Source organism: Netta rufina (assembly GCF_964035555.1).
Source record: "Netta rufina genome assembly, chromosome: 3".
Classification (NCBI taxonomy): Eukaryota; Metazoa; Chordata; class Aves; order Anseriformes; family Anatidae; genus Netta; species Netta rufina.
Window position 1 is genome coordinate 105321002 of NC_140125.1, and position 20473 is coordinate 105341474.

Consider the following 20473-nt stretch of genomic DNA (forward strand, 5'->3'; position numbering starts at 1 on the left):
CTGATGCATGCTAATGTGTAAATATCTATTTTGAAATGCATGCGTCTAACCATAATACTTCTGAACTGCTAGATTTTTCTGATATGCTCATTAAACTTTATGATCTGTAGACCAGTTAACTGTGTAACAGTCTTTATAAAACGGTTTGTTGTTTTTTTTTCACACCATCGGGATTTAAAACCTATAATTCTGATGACTTCTCTTCTGAGAGCATCAGAAAAGAAACAGAAACAATATTTCTGTTTGGCATTTCTATATTTCTTGTGAGATACATATCTAAGATTTTAGGTACTTCTCTGAATGGTAAATAAGTGAGGTATTAAAGGTTTTTATATGTTTAAAGTGATGCATGAGCTTGTCTTATTTAAACTGCTGTAGCATTGCAACTAGCAAAGTGATAGGCAATCGTATTATATATTCTGTGTCACTACTTGTAGTCCTTGTGTGTAGTCATTAAAACAACCTTTTATTCAAAATTTAACTTTAAGAAAACTTTCCACCTATCTCTCTTTCACTGTGGCAAGAATCAATACATATTTAGACTATCCTCAGAGATTCTTCTCCAATTGTTCTAAAAATATTTATTAAAGAAGATGCATTAATTTATTTTGGCACCTTATTTTAATGTCACCCTAAGAGCAACTGATTTGCCTTTTCTTCTCCTTCCAGTTCAAAGGTAACAGTAATATTTTCTACAGTAAACCATTTTTCCTTTAAAATCATTCAATGTAAGAGTTTGAAAGGTTACTGAAATATAACCTTACTAAGTTTTAATACTGATAAACTTCTATTCTATATATAAATTTTAAACTTGCTTTATTAAATTATATACTTTTGTATCTGTGGCATACAATTCTTCCTTGCTGTCCTAACAACAGATTCTAGTGCCTATGGAGCCAACTAGACTCACATGAAATTCCATTTCTGTTGTGTGTGTTTTGTTTTTTTTTTTTTCCTGTTTGTTTAAATTTTATTACTAAGTCAGATAAATAATTAGGGAAGAAATTATGGAAAAAAAGAGCATTGACTACAAAGAAATTTGATGGAGGCAATTTCCTGCTGCCAGCCATCCAAGAATGAGATGAAGTCCTCTGAGTGATCCCAACATGGGGGGTCTAGGTTAAACTTGCACCTATTTTTAAAAGACTATCTATACGGAGATATAGATAATCCAGAAGAAGGGAAACAAAACCCTTGTACTGCTCTCAAGAACACTTTGTTTTACTTTCTAGTTACTACAAAGAAGTGGTAGAAGTAGAATCATTTACTTCACCAGGCACTATGCCTGTTTTCCAGACAAGGGAAGAAATGCATCTGGGGGATATTCATTTATCTTTTTTTTTTTGACAGTACACTGTACAGTTTGATATTGCCCATGCACCCATGGAGGTGCAGAAGGAGTGCAGAAAGTTCTCTCAGAGAATGTATGGAAGTTCCTGTATCACTGTGTGGCTAAAAAACTCAGAGCTTCCATAGGCTAGAAGCCAAAGATGTATGCTTTGCCTACTGCTCTCAGCTACATGCACAGCTTTGAATGGAAACAGGAAAAAAAGAAAAGAGATTCCTCCATAGATTAATACTTTCAGGTTCCCTATAGCCAGTGCTGAAGTTAAACAGTTTCCATCACTAGCTGACAGTTTACAATAAGTGATCAAAATTCAGAGGCTTTAATACAAGTATTATGAGAAGAATGTTCTATGCAGTTGCTAAACAACTGTACTGTTTTGTGAGCTCTAGTTTTAAATGCTAAATTATCTTCAAAGAAATATTTATTTTAGAAACTTCTGTGCAGAAAAGCTTGCCTTTAAGAAATAAATACCTTTTAAGCCAAAGAGCTGTTTGGATATTCCAGTTATCAAGAAACATCTTGAAACTTGTGGAAGACTGTAAAACAAAATAAAAACAGTTATTTCAGTAATTGTGAAATGTTACAAAATATTCCAGAATTCTGGCATATAAACTGCTCAAAAATATTTTGAGATTAACTGAATAAGGAATGTACTCAACTATTTATAAGCACAAAATATTTTGGAAATCAAGCGACAAGTTAAACATATTCAAAGCAGATTCTATTTTCCATTCTTCCCTAAGGGTGTGAACTTGTCATTTCTGATTTAAAACATACTCACTATCTTGATAAACAAAATGCTTAGATAAAGTTAATGAAGTTGCAATTAAATACATACATGGGCACGTATTTTATTTAAAAGAGCAGTGAACAAACCTCTATTTGCTGGATTCTCAGATTTGATATGAGATCCCAACGTGTAACTCCATTTTTGTCGTAGCCTCTAAAGCCAAACCCTGCTGCATTATTGATTGCATCTGCTGCAGTGGGACAAAAAGAAACAAAGGAATTATAAACTGCCAGTATTACAAACATTGTGCGGTACGCAGCATGTAGTTGTTCAAAATATTTGTAACATTTCAAAGGCTACACACAGATTTTTAAGTACTGAGGATCACTGCATTAGATGCTTGAACAAACAGCAAACAATCCAAGCAACATACTTGCTTTCAATTAAAAAAACTTGTACTGAAGCAAAAGAATGGGTGGCATTACTACTTGCCTCACAGTACAGATGCTTCCCTCTCTCACACAGCCTACTTAGATCTGCTTGAGCAATTTGACGGAAAAACAAACTCAATGAGATGCATCAAGACTACAAAACCATGGCTGGTTGTGATGACTTGAGACAGCAGCTCAACTCTCAGGTACACGGCTTCAGTGTTTGTTATGCAGCAGTAGCGATGTTTGAAGCCCAATAAACCTGCACGATTCAGTTAGGTGCACATTCACAGCACCACACGTAACCAGTGAAGGCCTAATAAAGTACACAGCAAATTTACTAAGCAGTGCACAATTTGTCAGACTTCCACTGATGACACGAGGCTGCTGTTAACATCTCACTTCTGAGTGTTTACAGTGCATGTCAAAGCTCAAATACTTCCAAACAAAGCATATTTTTTCTGCAGGAAAGCAGCTACCATCATGTGGACTGTGCAGGAAAGAGCAAGGGGTCTCACCCTGAACATCACCTCTCGCTTTCAGTACTCACCTCTGGCTCAGCTTTGTCAGCTCAAGCACTAAAGCTTCCTCAGCTGAACTTCTCAAATTAGGATGGCCACTTAAACATAAACTGAGTCCTTCCCAAATATTGCCTCTGCTGAGCCAGGCATTGGGTGCATGCACCCAAACACCATAACCCTTTTAAAATTACATCTAGCAAGGCAAGAAAAAATCCTCAACTTTTATTACTGTATTAAAAAGAATTTACTTTATACAATAGTGATACATAAGTGAAATTCATCAATTCATTTTCCTTTCTTCTCAACAGCTTTTTCAAGGTACTAATCCAACATACTCAGAAAATCAAAGATGTGATTGATCCAAACACTCTAACAGTTCTTTTCCTGAGGCTGAGTTTCTCCAACTATTCACAGGTCTTGAAGAGGGCTTTGTGATGGTTGATTTAATACAGGGTAATTTATAATATTTTTTCCCCTCATCAACAATTTTAAAAGATATCTATCTGGCTGTCACCTGCAAAGATTAGACAACAATTTTACGCTGTTAGCTGAATACATGAACTCCACAATCCCTTGCTGGCTAGAGCACAAAGACTACAGCTAGAATGCTCATTTTATTAGCTAGCATTTAGTAAGTATCATTTTATCAACAGGTATTTTTTATTTAGTGCAAAAAATAGTGATGTGCAACTTAAAAGTGTAACATCCAGTAAAAACGTTAAGGGCTCTGCACATTTAACTCGCACCATTAGAAGTTTAGATGAAGGAGAAAGCTGAAAAAAGTTACTTTGCAAACCAAAAGTACAGAATTCATATGGTATATTTTTGTCAGTATTTTACCAAAAGAATGCTAACATTACTCTGCTAGCAAACAGAAGTAGAAATCTATCTGAAGAATGACAGGGCGGAAAAGAAGAAAATTATTCAATTTTCAGCTGACTCCTGCTTTTGACAGACGATGGTATTGGTGCATAAGAGCATAATATTCAAAAATATTTCATTCCACAACAAGCCCCAGAATTACTATATCCAGACGCGCTGAAAGCACTTCATTCATTGACCGGGAATGAAACCAGCAGCTGTAAATGAGTCACGCTGCTCTGCTACACTGAGGCTTTCTTTATTGCATTGTTTCCCACAGATTTTCTCTCCTAGGACTTATGAAACAAATATGTAAAACTGAAGAGGAGGAGGAAACCAACGAAATCTGTTTTGTGAGACACATCCAATATGCCAGCTTATATAAATACAGCATTCAGTTTTCCTGTTTTGTTGTTGTTGCTGTTATTTGTTTTGTTTTTCTTTTATTTTAAATAACATATGAAAAGCAAAACATAGTTTAAACTGTATCATCTATTCAGTGTCTTAGATGGGTGACTATGGGTGCCCTGTCATTTGTCAAGTAGAATTTTTCGCAAGCAAAGACTGAAAATGAAGTGTCATCCATCAAATTCTGGAAACACCACTGCCAACACTATCTACTATTAACAACACTATTACACATCTGAATTTCAATATACTCGTTTTCCCTTCATGCTTGAAAAAAAAAACATCAAGCAAATTACTGCTAACGAACCAGAGAAAGAGGCTTAGAATAAGGCAAAGAATCAAAACAAAATACAAAACAAAACACAAAAGCACCCCCAGGGACTGTACATCAAACTAGTTCCATAATTTTTAAAAGGCAAAAAAGACATTGCTCATTAAAACACTGCCACTCTCCAAAAACCCTCACGTTTCACTCAGATTTGTTCAGTAGACCATGATCTCATTTGCAATACTGTCACAACATTGTGCTTAGTTTTATGATAGGTTTTGTTTCACAAAGAAAAGACACTGTTCAATATATTTGACAATCCCTTGTAATACTTAAATATAATAATGTTTGCCTAAGACCTCAAGAGGGCACTGTCACTTCTTAATACATAGCGTGCAGCATCTCAAATGAAACTCAATGCATATAGCTGTGGGTGTTTTTTTCTGTACTTACCTAAAGTCCATGCAAAATAATATTTGGGTCTGGCAGCCATAAGAGACACGTATAGGTAGAAAAACCTTACAGGCCATGATGCTGTAGCTCGGAAGTTCTCATCAATGTTGTATTCCACAGGCAAAGTTTTGGTAATAGTCATGTGAAAGAGTAAGGAGAGTCCACAGACTAAGAGTTTCTGTGCCACAGCTATCTGAAAAGTTTAAGATAAGAGACTTTGTAAGCTTCGGGTTTTGTTAGTCTTATGGAAACAAGGGCAAGTTATAATTCTCCTTCCCTAACCAAATGTATATATACAACAATTTTTCAGTAACGTTTACTACCAAATTTAAAACAGTTGGTAACATTTCATAGAGGTTCATGAAATATCTTTGTCTTGATGACACTGTGAGCACCACATCATCTGGCAAACTCAGAAAATCAAATTCAACTACACCGAGTCACTAGAAGACCCTTTCAATACTGAGAAGATCTTTTGCAACTCCAGTTTCTCTTCCATCGTGAAATTACCTAACCAAGTAAGATGCTAAGACATCGCAACACAAAGAACACAATCTAGCACAGAATGAGATGAGTACAATTCTTGCAGGGATCCCAGAAATAATGGCAAAATTTTAGTGCATTTTTGGTAATCTTTGGCGTAATACAGGTGTTCAACTGCTGCCCACCTCCATATATCAATCATCTCTGTTGGGTTACTACAATATCTAAATTCTAAACCAGTAAAATAAAGAAATAATTTATGAATTTACAACCAAAATGCCTCAGTACTATAAAGATCTGGTTTCCCAACTAGAATGATCAAGCTATATGCTCACAGACACATTAAAAATAAGTTCTTCAGCTAGAATCTGGACTCAAACTGCCCCAAAATTCAGTTTTGCTATAACCACCACAGTAAACTGTATGCTATTTTTAGGAACCCAGCATTTCTAAGTTTCTGTTATAAGATGCACAGAGCACTAATGCATGACGTTCACTGCTTTGAGTAGTTGCTATCATCCATATTCCAAGGGTGGATAGCACGGGCTGTGCAAATTCCTGTAGGAACACACTAACCAAGCACCTCCAGATGAGATGGTAACTGCTGACTTCAGAGACTGCATGCATTTCACACAGATCATCAGAGAGGATTAGAAAACCCAGCCAGTTAAACAAACCAGCTGGATAATTCAGGAGGCAACCACCTATCAACAACTAAAGCTGGGGTTTTGTTATTTTTTTCTCCTTGTATTCTAATTATCTTCTTTTCAATACTTTATTACAAGAGTTCAAAGTAGAGGGCATTAGCTTTCTAAACGTGTTCCTTTGTTTTTCCAGCAGCTATTAATCCATCTCCTTCTTTGCAAGAGCAAAGAGAAAGTTCAGTTGGCAAAACTTCTTGACTTCAGTTTATGTAGAACCAAATGTTACTCAGTTATTACTAACACTAATTGATCTTTGATTTTGGTAGGCAATATCTAATAGATAAAAAGCTGGCTATTTATAAATACAAAAAGTATCGATCCTAAACAACGAAGACAAGTTGCAAAGACTTAATTCAATAAAATTTTCAATGAAATTCATCTTAAGAAAAAACAAGGAGCTCACACAGCTGTACTTTTACAAAATAAACTCTGCAGTTTTCAGTCTGTAGTTGCAGAACTCTACGTACTATAGGAGGGTGTTTTTATTTAAATGATGTATTTCTACTTTTTTTTTTTTTTAGCTGCAACATTTAACTACAGGGACAAGTATAATAATATCCAGACACAACATGACACATTATTTAATTTTGTTGTTGTTGTTTTGGGGTTTTAAATACTACTTCACTCTATAATTTTTTAAGTCCCAGAACCCCAATCAAGCATGCTGACACCACTCAGAGGGATCAGTATAGGTGTATTAAAGTTCTTAGCAAACAAGGATGGAGATAAGCTCCTGACCCTACAAAGCCTGGGAGCTGCAGTTTCAGGACTGGTTTAAGCAGAGTTTCTGAAGAGCAATCCAAGCACAGGCTGCAATGCAAAGCAGCAGTCCTTTCTTTTTTCCTCACCTTGGCTGCAAGTTTTTCTTTCAAATGGGGTGAAATACCAATACCAGGTTTTGACTTTTTTTTTTTTTGATAAGCTAGCTTTAGCTGGGATCAAGTGATGTGAATCAGATCACCAAGCCACGGAATGCACATTCGCATTTATATGATAAGCAAATGACTTGGAAGCCCCAAGTTAATACTTGGGTTGGCCTCGATGGATTATAAAATCACAGCCTGAGACTTGTTTAGCATACTCAAGTTGTGAATAAATTTACACAGAAACAGAAGGCCTCACCTGACACCAGAGTAATCTATTGTTCAATTGCCCATATAAATGCATTTGGTAAACCATCGATTCACGTCATTTTACTTAATCAACTAGGCTATTGCTATAAACCTCTTTGCCAAGGCATAAATGGGTAATAACTGGCTTTGATGTTCCTGGGAGGATTGGTCAGTTTTTACAGGGATGAAGCAACTAATTAAAAAAAGTTTGAAGTTCATTTCACTCACTCTTCAAAGTTTTCAGTGCATCAAGTTGAAAAGTAAAATGTGTTTATTGCGAAATAACTCAAAAACTGCACTCCAAAACAATTGTTCCATTAATGACTTAAGAGAACATCAGCTGCAGGATATCTTTCGCCTCATGTGAAATAGAATATACAATTATTTTAAAACAAAAAGGTAGAAGGGCCTGACTCATTTAGTTTTGATGAATAAAAATTGAGCATACCTGTATAAAAATATCAAATATAGTTAACACTGGGAAGGGAAAAAGATATTTAAGGTAGAAAGCAGTGCCAGGAGAAAAATAAATGTGCATAAATCAGATGGCAAGGCAAGCAGGTTGAAAGCTGGATTCCTAATCAGTGAAAGAAGTTCGGGAACAGCTTTCTAATTGAGGCCATAAACACTCACTGAGCTCCAGATTATATAAATATATCACTGTATGAACAATGTAATGTATATAAAATACATATAAAAAGTAGAAAAGGATCTTCTAAGTTTATGTGAATATTTTTTGTTGTTGTTCTTGGCTGATAAACAATAAGGAGCTCAATATCATATTGAAGTATGTTAAAGCGTATCGTTTTGTGGAGGATAGCACCTCAATTAAAAATTACAGGTAATTAAGCAAGAACTTTATAACTCGTAGGAAGAGTCTGCATAATATGCAAGAAAGCAGATATCTGCTGACAGGCATCTTGAATTTTAAGGGTAGCCATAATAAAAAGAAACTTACAAAGACAGATATTAATTTCTGAGAGTTGACACCACTTTGAGCACCAACAATTGATAGCTTGCAAAAAGGCACAATAGGAGGGATATAAGAAATGAGTTTTAATATGTTGACTTGATTCATTTAACATGCAATGAGCACAGCAAATATACTAAACCAAGTTAATATCATGCAGTCAGCACACAGTATAGAGGAGGAGGCTGGCATGAGCTACTTTTGTTATATAAATGATAATTAAAAAGAAATGAAACTTATATTATTACACTCAACTCAGATGAAGGATTTTTTTTCCCATTTACTACATTAACATTTGCTGATCCCCTTTATATTTCATTTTCTGAGTTACCTAACAATTTATTCTTCTTGAAATAATTAAGTAACAGGGAACACATTTAAAATATTAACATGAAGTTAATGGGCTGTAAGCATTCGTCTAGAACAAAACAATGAGTACTTTAATTGATGCAGCAAATGCAGTAAACAAATTATATCATCCATATTTCTCCAAAAGCACACAATACTCGCTGGTGTTATAAAACGCAGCCAGATTTCTCTAACACCAGTCAGGAGATGAAGTATCACCAGCATAGACAGCTTCTCTTTATGTTTATGTCAAAGGCTAATGCAGCATAAATCGCAAAAAATGTCAAGCACTTTAAGAGCAATACATTTTAAAGAAAACTGCTTACCTGAAAGAAGAACACGTTACAGGTTCATGCTTTTATTTTTATTGACTTTGTTCAAATCACTAGCAAGATTATGTGGTAAAAAGCTATGAAGACCTACCAAGCACTCAGTAGACGAATGTCCAGAAGTAGTGATATTGACAGGTTTGGTTAGTTCCATTGTTTTGCAATAAATTTACTACACAATATTTTTCTCCAGAAATAGAATTTTAGTACATAAGATGGGATGCATCTATCTATTGAGCCAAGAGGATGTTTAAAAACAAGTGTGCAACTTTGCCGACACAACATATCAATGCAGTCTACAGACAGACCGTGAGGTGCCCATCTAGGCAGAGAAATCTCGTTTGTCCTCCTCCCTTCTTGACGACTTGCTCAACAGCATGTTTTTATGACCTTAGGTACTTTGTCAACATGTGGAACAGCTTCAAATATTATCATCCTCCAACCACTAGTTTACATTCCTGTGGTGCAAGTTACTACAACCACACGAGGCTCATAGAAGAGAATGTGGAAAAATCATCACCCACATGCAAAGGATGGAAGTGGATAGAGATCCACTTAATTCTTTGGATTAAAATGGAAAAGTAACAACCTTTGGGAGCTTTTGATTTTAACTCTGATCAACTGGACTTTCTTCCGTACAGATGTGTTCTCTTTTCCAACAAAAGAACAAAGAGAAAATAAAGAGATTGTATGGATGACTAGCCATACTGTTACTTTTTTCTTTTTATTTGAAAGTGTAGTAAAAGATGGACTATCCATTACAGTATACAGTTTCAGACAAGTTTGTAAACTCTCCATAGCATTATTGCTAGTCCATCTCTTACTACACCTTCAGATAAAAGAAAAAAAATATATCCATCCTTAGTACCTCTCTAGACATGTAAAACCAAAAAAGAACTATTTTGATGAGTATTTTTCAACTTAATGCATATGAATGTTTTCTACTTGCTGCATGCAGAAATGAAAAACAGCAGAATTCAAGAATTTTCATGGAACTTTGCTGGAACTGTTAAGATGTGCAGTTTGTACACGGTATATGCTTTGAAGAAAAGATGCATTAACTGCTTCATCAAAAGATGGCTTTTTACCATATAAGCTTGGTAGGAAGCACCAATTTCATTTGCTTTTGTCCACAAGATCCAGACTGGAAACCATGGAGAAAACCTGCCTTAAAGAATAAGTATTTAACTTCTGGAACAGAGAACTGTACTGTTGCTGAATGAACTCCAGATACAGCTCGGAAGTTATGCCTGTAAATGAACAGTGCAAATCAAGCTTTTCATGCAATGATTACATCAGCATCGGCACTGCAAGAGTCATACATCTTACATTTGGAGAAGGATCCGTTTGTTCATATTTTGTATCTTCCTTCCCATTTGCTTCAGACTGTTGCAGTTGGTATGATCTGCCTTCAATGAAATTAATATAGTCTTTGTAAGAGCATAACGGGCCTGCCAGGATACCCATGAAATTACAGTTGTAACTTAAATACTCCAGTAGACTTGGCATGCGTCTGCAATTCAAAGACAAGCAGCTCGTGAGATGGCATGTGTGTTTCCACAGAATTTCCACAGTAGGAGAAGTCATACTGCACGTCATTGCTCACTTTAATTGCAACAAGAACCAAACGCAGAAAAGCACTTCATGTGTATTTTGCAATCACAACTTAAATCATTCTAAACACAGCATTGCTTTCCAATCTCTACTGAGCATTTTCAGACTGATGTCTTTAACTCTGGTGACTTTCTCCTTGCTCTGAGGAGGTATGTGACTAAAGTTGAGACTGGGGAAGGAGAAGAAAGGTGTTTCCCTAAGTGTTCAATTGTTTCTGTTTTCTTTTTTCCCCTCAATAACTGCATCAGTAAACAAAGGTGTGTGTTAACTGGCAATAAATTAAGTTAAGCAAAACTCCTCAAGGCAAGACTTTTGCCCAGGACAACATATTATTTTCAAGTCTTCTGAATAAAGAAAGGAAAAAATGTAAGTTAAATGCTGAAAAACAGAAATTAGACAAATATGTTCCTTCACCAACTACTTTATATGTGTACTAAGTGTTAACTAGTCTCCTATCTGATCTGGCATTAATTTGCATATAATGCATAGAACTTTGGTTTTATACTTAAGAAAAACATTCCATTTCAAGTGGTATTTTCTAGGAGAATAAATGCATGTAATTAAGTTATAAATATACAAAGCATGGACCTGTTTTAGATGAGTTTATAAACTCTCCATCTTGAACATGAACTGCAGCAATTTCACAAAGCATCAATAAAGCACACAAGCCACTGGCTTCTCCCCACCCCTAAAACTAAACTCTCAGATCACTGAAAGCCTACCTTACAGCCAAGCATCTTTGTGACGGTGTCAAATCTTCATTTTTTCGAAACATTCCTAGGGAAGAGCACAGGGAAAAGGAAAAATGAAGAAAAGCTAGAATACCACAAATTAATTAGCAGAGTCTTTAATCGGTAGAGCAATCCTCATGCTACAGTGTGATTATTTTTTTTATGTCCTCAAGTAGTTTCAGATATATTATAAAACATAGTATTTTTGCTGGAAGTTTTGAAAAATACAGTTCCCTTACATTTTTAAGATTTCAAAATGTACAGGTTTCAAAACCTTTTACTACCAGTCAGGGAAGTCAAACTCCAAACCCCATTAACCCCGCAGTGGGACACCTCACTAGTCACACACCTTTGAAGTGTATATGAACACAGTCCAAGACAGATTTAAGTTACCCAAAGAACGATGCAGACCTAAAAACCACCATCGTGCTGCAAGTAAAGTTTATAAACAAGGTCCAGTGAAGCAGACACGACAGTAAAGGGTGCCTGAGTCTTCTCCATGAGCCTTAACCCCTGCCAGCAGAAGGGGGCAGGCCAAGCCCAAGCAAGGCCTAAGTCACATTCCTGTCATACCTGGCCCTTTGTGAAATGCTGGTGGCCTACTCCTGAAAATCTAGTTTCTGAATTGGTGCTGCTGTAAAAGAGAAAGGTCAACAATATAACCTTCAACACTAAATAATTAAAAAATACATTAATCCGAGGGCAGGGCGCAGAACAAGCTGAGCTTCCTTCCAACAGGCCTGGATGCTTCAGCTCCTCCTGCAAGCTCGCCTCCAGCCCAGCCCCTTGTGGGGGCATCCATTCTGTGCTGTTCACATCTGCAGGCTTCCTTTGTGGCTGCAGACACTCCAAAATTTATTTTCTAAAGCATCGCTTCCTAAGGGAAATTAAGCTTGTGGAATCCCACTTCAATTATCTTCCTCTCTAGCAGGTTCCTAAACCCAAAAGTGAATTTCCAATCAAGTGTAATGAAAGAGTAGAGGTAATATAGATATGAAATTCTAATGTGTTTTATAAAAATAGGTGATTATATAGATAATATAGAAGGAAAAGATCCTCCTCCGTTCACAGAAAGATTACCTTCAAGGCCTGCCCCTTGATGCCAGTAAATCCAAAGACAGGAGTCTTTGTATTTGATGTAAGCTTATATAAGGAAAGCCTCAACTGGAGTCTTTCTCTCTATATATATCTTAGAAAACTATGTATATATTATATGTATATGTAGGATATAAAAATTAGTAAAGTTTGAGACAAGAAAAAGAGGGGGGAATCAAACCTTGCTTAATCCTGTGGCTGATGGCAATACCTGTTATCTAAAGAGAAGATACCCGTTGTCTTCGTGTGACTCTAGGAACTGTGACCTGTAGACACTTAGGACTTTAAAACTTCACTCTTAGTCTTCAAAGCTGAGACAACAGAGGGGACTTAGCAAACTGGCATCTCTTACAACCTGAAAAAGTGCCTTCTTCACTTCTGATCCTCCCCATTCATTCATACTCAAGGGGGAAAAAAAAAATAAATTTTAGCACAATCCTTAATTCCACACAGGCACTTTCTCTTCCCCACAATTACAGTGTCACATCTGCTCCTTAATACTACAGCAAAGATTTCTATGCTGATAAAGTGCACTGAACAAAACACGTGGGAGAAGCTTCTTGGAAGGTCCTTTAACCTTTAAGGCTGTAGCATTACAGGTCTCAGGTACTAAATCCTGGAATTTAGCACAATCTAAAAGAGAAATTCAACACAGAGACTCACATAAGATGTGGATCACACGACACGAACCATATAGGAAAGAACTTTGCAACCCCTTAAAAAACAGCCCAGAGCAGGATCCTCCCTAGCAGTTGTATCCTACTTGGATACCTTCTTCTCTGAGTCAGAAGGAGGAAGCAGTGACCACGTGTGTCCAAATTAACTTGCCCAAAGCCAAACTAATGACTAAAGCAAGGTAATTAGCCAAACCTGTCTCAAACCTGTACAGTGTACAAGTAAGCCTCCTTGTAGTTCTCACCTCCCTGTCTCACTAACATTTCACTCCATCCATCAGCTTCGTGGAGGTCAGTGGCTTTCCCCATAAGCTTTTTTTGATGTCTTTTCAGTGCCTGTGTCACACTCTGGAAAGCTTTCAGGAAGCTGCTGTTAACTCTTATTAATGGACAGAAAAGGGCAGAAGGTGCTTTTAAAATCATACAACAGCCCAGGCTGGAAGAGACCTTGAAAGCCCATCAATCCCAACCTTATCTAACACGAGATAAATGCATACAAGTCCATTCAATATTTCCAAGGCAGGGTATCTGCCCATGGGGTCAGAGGCCTCAAATCATAGCTGTTCCCACACACAAGAGATAAAGAAACCGCGTTTCATCAGCACGCCACTGCCAGGGAATTCATGAAGTTTTCTAACTTTTCTCTGGGGTTTGTGAGAAATATTTTCTCCTGTCCTAAAGCAGCAAACTACTGCGATGGCTGCATCTTTCAGTTGCTACCAAAACACACAGTGGGGATGAGAGAATACAGGTTTTATCGAACATCTGTTAGAGAGGTGAAATGATTTGGCCACTCAGCAACTATAACTCAGTTTTCTCATCTGTAAAGTAAGAAACAAGCACACATTTCTTCCTTGCTGAAAGAATTTTGTAAATCACCCCTAGCAAAATTTATCCCCATTGGTCTAAATCATGAGGAAGCTGCACCTGTTCATTCCTCCTCAGGAGATCACATCCTAAAGGTAGCAAAATCAACATCTTTAGGTACATGCCAACATCCTTCCCTCCCTATAGGCTTTATTAAAGCTTGTTTTGACTACCACCATGCATCCTCACAATTACAACGTTATCACCACATCCTGGTATTACCTCAGCTTTGTAGTTAAGCTGCTTGGATATATCTACCTTTACATTTACATGAAAATCTGGCTATTCAGTAACTCATTAATAATGCTTAAACATGAGATTATATTACAGTAATAATACTTAAACGTGGAGATCCTATCACAAGCCTCGTCGTAACTCCAACAAATTTTAATTTGAGGTTCTGAAATGGATCACCAGCTGAGCTCAGATGCTTGCTGCTACCGAAACATTTTAAGAACTGAAGAAGACCCAGACATTCAGTACCAGTTTTAGTTGTTACTAGCACATTGGAAGCAAACAGACAAAGATGCCAGCTGAGTAAAATTGCACAGAAACTACAAAAAAAAAGAAAGAAAAATCAGAAATTTTGAAATCCAGAAAGCCACACCAGTGAACATAGGCTGAAAACAACACTTAAAGACTTAGGGATGGAGAAATACAATATAATCCTTTAAAAACTAACGATGTGTACAGTAGTAAATGTGATTTGGTAAAATGGCCAATGTTGTCACAAACACAAGAGAGAACACTTTAAAAAAGCCATACAAAAATACAGATACTGCAGTTTGGATAGGACTACTTATTACCTGCCAACCAAGAAGAAATTTTCCCTTTTTTCTTTTCAATTATATTGCTTAAAAACATCCCAAGTGTATGGTGTGCTGCTACGACTGGGTGAAGCTGGTAACAATAGACAATCAAGATAACTGCGACTAACATGGGGTTTGCACATCTCCAACTTTAGGCTTCTTTCTTTTTCCTTATCTGTTTTTTCCCATTTTTCCATGTGTTTTCTCTATCCATTAAAATATCTTCGTCCCAGGGGCCATATGGGGCAGAGACTCTGCTTTCATAATTTTCTGGGGAAAGTAGCTCTAATGGCCAATTTGGAAATCTTACAGCACTATAATAGTGCAATAGTAATACGAGCACAAAACAATCCAGCCATTGTCCTCATATGCTGCTGTTGAAGTGAAGTAAATGTGGGGAGATCAAAAAAAATATTGGTGTACGACTAGCATGTAACTAAATCTTGCCAAATCATGATTCAAAGGAAAAGGCAGAAGCTAAAAACAAAACAAACACACAAAACCCAGCCCTTTAGAGTACACTGAATATGCAACTCATCTCCTTCTAGCTCTCACAGTGAATGCAGTGCCTTACCAGATCAGCATCAATGTCTATACTCTTGCTTTTAAAAATAGAGGGCGCCAGATACATCATCATAATCAGAAAAAAAGCAAGCAGTCTTCCAGGAAGAGCACATTTAAGCACTACAGAGCTGAAAACTAATACATGAGGGATGGCAGAAGGGTGCATACAGAACAGGAAAGTTTGTTTTTTTGTGGTCAGAAAGGATACGAGAGATAAGCCTTCAGGAACACAGAAAAAGCTGACAGAAGAGTGTTATGGTTCTGGTCTCCTACCTGTGTCTGAATACATTTTTCTGACAAATGCAACATGGAAATATGAAGAAATAATTTGGAATAATTACACTTCTTTCTTAGTAGATGAGTATTACGTTTAAGAAGTTACTACTTTTCTTGCTTATGTCTTATGTATTATTTAATTTAAGTTAGAGAAAATAAGAATGAGGTTGGAAGAAGCTGTAACCATTTTGCCCCTTTTAAATAGCAAATATCAAGTCTAATGTTCTCTGTTTTTGCTGACTGAATCTCTTGGTGATTTAAAAATAAGTATGTCGTGAGCTCCAGAACTTCCTTGGGTTATGAATATAACTGATGAAGAGACTCTTTGTTAAAGATTCATTAAGCACGAGAGTTAAAAACAAGCTGTCAAAGTCCATACAGATTAGTGAGATTAGATTTTGATACGGGTCCTTCCTGTAAAGATCCCCCAGCTCATACAGAATTGCAGAAAATGAGCGAGGCTCATGTGCGGGTGAGTGCATTATAAGCAAATGAGGGAGAACTCAGTATGTAACTCATCATAAATTGCAGGCATTAAGCAGTCACAGTAACTTTCTTCTCTTCTGCTCAACTTTTCTTACTTTATAATTGCAAAAGCTTCTCTGCTTGACACCCTCTTCCAGCTAGGAATTTCGCATGCACATTTTTAGCCTTTCTAAACCAGCTGCAGACTATCGTCGTGCTTCTGGAACATCTGCAATGCACCCTTCCTTCTCAAAAATATGCCAGTTTTAAATTTGGTGGAAAAAGGTACTTCAGACAGAATCTGAAGTACAAAAAGTTCCCTTTTCCCCCTAACTCTGTCATTAGCCTAACAAATCTGTATCTTATATCTATATTAATGCACAAATCTAGAACTTGCCATACAGAATGAATATGGACACAAGCAGTCTCCAAATCATGTAAATATTTCTGCCTTTAAAGTGTGCATGTGTGATGCCAAAAATAATCTGCAAGAACTTAACATACTGACTGTTCATTTTTGGCAGTGCTCGTTTAAGCAGCAAGAACCTGTATGAAGGCAAGAACTAGCAAGGGCTTAAGTTCAAGACATAAATCACAGTACACCAAAGACATAGTCTAAGTTTATGCAGGTGTAAATTTGTGATCCAAATTGTGATTCTGAAAAGAATCATAAAATTATTAAGGTTGGAAAAGACCTCCAAGATCATCTAGTCCAACCATCCCCCTACCACCAATGTCGCCCACTAAACCATGTCCCTAAGCACCACATCCAACCTTCCCTTGAACACCTCCAGGGACAGTGACTCCACTACAAAGCAAACTTGAATTATTCCTATGTAATTTGCATAGAATTCTCCTGCTGTAGTAAAAAATAAGCCCACAGGAAGTACACAGGGTTGTAACAGTTACAGGCATTGTCAGTGTTTCTGTACAGAAGTACTAGAGTTGGACTTGGTATCAAGGATACCCACCAAGACTAGAAAGATTCATTAGCATGCAACGTGAGTGAGTGGTCTTCGTGATTATATCCAGTTCTTTCCAGGACCTTCATGTGTAATACCAAAACCTGAACACAATGAGTAGGCTGCCAGGAAAAGATCAGGAGACTTGCCTTTACCACAAAACCAACTGTTTTCATTGATTTCTCTTGATGGATCCCTTATAAGTTGTGTCAGTTGTCTGGGGTTAAAAATCATTGTTTTAATACAATCTCATTTTCCCTTGTATATCTTTTCTCGGCATCTCCTGGCATCAGACTCATAGTTGCTCCTGAATTTATACTGGTCTCACCAACCTTTGAAATTCATGCTCAAACCGTGCTTCTAGCAGCTGTCCTTCTTCAGCTCAACTCAAGAGCTCTGCTAAACAGCAAATGCAACCAGAGAGAAAGCTTTCCAGTATTTTATCAGCTACTCCCCAGAGGCTTACAAAAAATCTAGAGGATCTCTGATGTGGGGGCAGAAAGGAAAAAAAATTTCAAGATTGATGCTCCGAATTCAATGACATCCCTGAGAAATTCAGACAGAAAATAACCTAGACTTACTAGGAAACTACAAATTTTCTGTATTAAGTAGGAAAAAAAAAACTAGCATAGTCTGTAATGAAACTTAAGAATAGAGCTGACTAAATGAAACATTTTTTTCAAGACTACCAGAAACACCCACATGCTTGTCCCATACCCCAACTCCACTACTTGTGCATGATGTCAGCAAGTCTAGAATAGCTCCTTCCCCTAGCAAAATAATAGTAGGAGGAAGCATTTATCTTTGATACTAGAATTATTACTTCCTTAGAATAAGTTGTTTCCTCTAATCTGCATACTCTGTACTCTAATTGATTGTAGCTTGCAAAACTAATACTGTGTGTGTTTCCTCTGGAAGTTAGACATCAGATTTTTGACCAATTAGACACGTCTAGCATTATTCATTCATTTTTGTTCATTCAAGAATTCGTACAGGAAGTGTTTTCCAGGCTTTTCATCTTTATGAATGTTGTTGCCTACAGGCTTCTCTAGGCAGTGTCTTATGAGAAAGGAAAAAAATGCAATAACATCACTAAAGCTTGTTCGCACACAAGACAAAAAATATATTAAACTCCAAATATAACATTACTAAAGACTTCTCAGAAAAACAGGTGGCTTAATCCAGGTGTCTGGGGCCACATACCCAAATCTTCAGGTGACAGCTGTAGTTCAAGAAATTCAAGCTGATTAGATAGGTTCCCTAGATACTTCCAAACTAAGAGAAAGACAATTACTCCTTTAAATTTAAAAGTAACTAAATACCTAGACATCCTACCCCTGAAACATACATTAGGATCCATTTTTGTCACAACTAGGGCTCATTTATCTGCTGGAAAAATTTGGTAGGAGAAAAGACAAAAACATGATTATATATATTCTCCCTGTTTGCACTTTGACACGTGAGCAGTGAGTGACTAACATTCCTTAAATTCATTTTGTTTAGAACATTAAATGGAAAATTAAAGACGATTTAAAGAAATCTTACCATCATGAATCTCAAAAGCCAAACTAGTGATCTTCTGCGTAATTATCATCATGGGACTGTTACAAGAAAAGAAAGAAACAGAAAAAAAGTTCAGAGTTTTCTTTCACATGTAAACATATCAGAGAAAATTTATACTACTAGACCAGGTTAACTGCTCTCTACTGGAAGATTTCTAATACAAGGACAAAGTGGTTAGTTGTTAGAGGTCAAAACATTACAGAGTTTTCAAACTATGAAAATAATTTTCTCCTGAGATACAGTATTTGAAAAATCACGCCTTTTGTTGGTGCATTAGGTTCCACAAACACAGCCAAAGTGTTTTACATTTTACTTTCTAATAGCATAGTCTTTTGTTGTTGTTCTTGTTGTTTTAAACAGCAGGAATAGTAAAGAAAAAAAGGGCTGTAAGAACAATCCTGTGCATTATAAATCAGGGCAGGATACCAAAGCTGAACAGCAGAATTATTTATTTAGATATGCAGACCATTTTCACTGTTTCTCCTAAGAGCTGGTCCTGTGCTTAATTTTTCAGCTACAATTATTATGTGCTTCAAGTAAACATATCAGGCAAAACTAAAACCTAGCATAATTATGCTGACTCTAATGGAATTCAGTTTGTGCTGAATTTGGTACACTTGATTGGATCTTAAGCTTCCCAAGAGAGATTATTCGCTGGCTAAGTAACTCAGCTTCAACTGTATTGGAAAACCAAAAACTTTATTGTAAAATGGTAACCATCTCCATAATAGCTAAGAATTATCAACTGATAGAAATCCCAGCATTGCTAACTCCTGACAGGGGTAGTGGAGAAAAAAACATAAAGAAGGCTACCGGAATAGAATTTGGAAACTTAACTTTGAAATCAGATCTTAAAAATATATTGGAGACTTTATTTGCCTCGTAGTATCTGAGTTGCAGATATAAATAATATATATATTTAAAATATAAAATATGATATATAATTTATATAAAATATGAATAAATAAATAAATCATACTGTAGGATGAGCCCATAACTTTGTTCAAGTCTTGACTGCACTCAGCCTTTTTCACATATTTAAATTACAATAGAAAAGTAAATCCAATAGCTATCAAGTCCTCCTTTACTGACAGTATTTTGCCAGATGGATCAGTCTGTCAACTGGTATTTTTTAGGTTTTAGGTTATTTTGAAGTGCAATATATTTTCAGTCCTCAAAATGTAATCAGGGGAAAAAAAAAAAAAAAGTTTTGCATTGTATTATCAGTGCCCTAAAAATCCTGTTATCGAGGCCAGAGTGACAGGCAAGTGTCAGCAAGAAAAGAACCCAGATGAGAATAGGCAGACTGGGAAATCCCTCATATCCCTTTCCAGCATTTAAGCTGAAGACCTGCTTGGTAGTGTCACAGATCCCTAACTGATTCTGAACAGAATGGGTTTTCCTTCTGTAATGGACATTTTCAGTAGATGGACAAGCAGAGATCCTGCTTGGCTGAAGGATGGAGCCCAGGAGGAGCTCGGCCAGACCTTGCATAAATTCTAGCTCATGCATCTGTTATTGTTATCACAGCAGACCCTGGCATTTTTTCCTTCTGAGGTGGCTATTCCAGCATCTTCAGAGGCTTGGCTGAGGAGCAACAATCTGAAAGAGGAAGAGCCCTTCCTGGAACAGTGAGGCTGTGTAGCAGAATTTTAATTTTAATTTTAATTTCCCGTTCAGGTGCTGGCAGAAGGGCAAAGGAACCTGTGGAAGGTTTGCTGGCAGCTGGGATCTGTCACTACCAAAGCCAGGATTGCAATGCTCTGCACAAGCGATGGCACCTCCAGCACGGGGTCAAATTTCCTTGGCAGATTCTCTGGGCTTGGACACCTCCGATTTGCACGATGGGCTAGGAGAAATACCTAGGTATTCATTCAAAGTTCTGTC

General features: G+C 36.8%; 1 protein-coding gene across 1 annotated transcript in view; it reads right to left on the reverse strand.

The window, feature by feature from the left end:
* MBOAT2 (membrane bound glycerophospholipid O-acyltransferase 2) overlaps positions 1–20473 on the reverse strand; it is a 91768-nt gene that overhangs the window by 13128 nt on the left and 58167 nt on the right. Inside the window, exons 5-10 of the mRNA XM_084284307.1 lie at positions 18569–18624; positions 11303–11357; positions 10296–10479; positions 5021–5213; positions 2225–2328; positions 1820–1884 (exon numbers count right to left, since the gene is read on the reverse strand). Coding sequence (XP_084140433.1) covers positions 1820–1884; positions 2225–2328; positions 5021–5213; positions 10296–10479; positions 11303–11357; positions 18569–18624 — 657 coding nt within the window. The remainder of the gene's footprint in view (positions 1–1819; positions 1885–2224; positions 2329–5020; positions 5214–10295; positions 10480–11302; positions 11358–18568; positions 18625–20473) is intronic.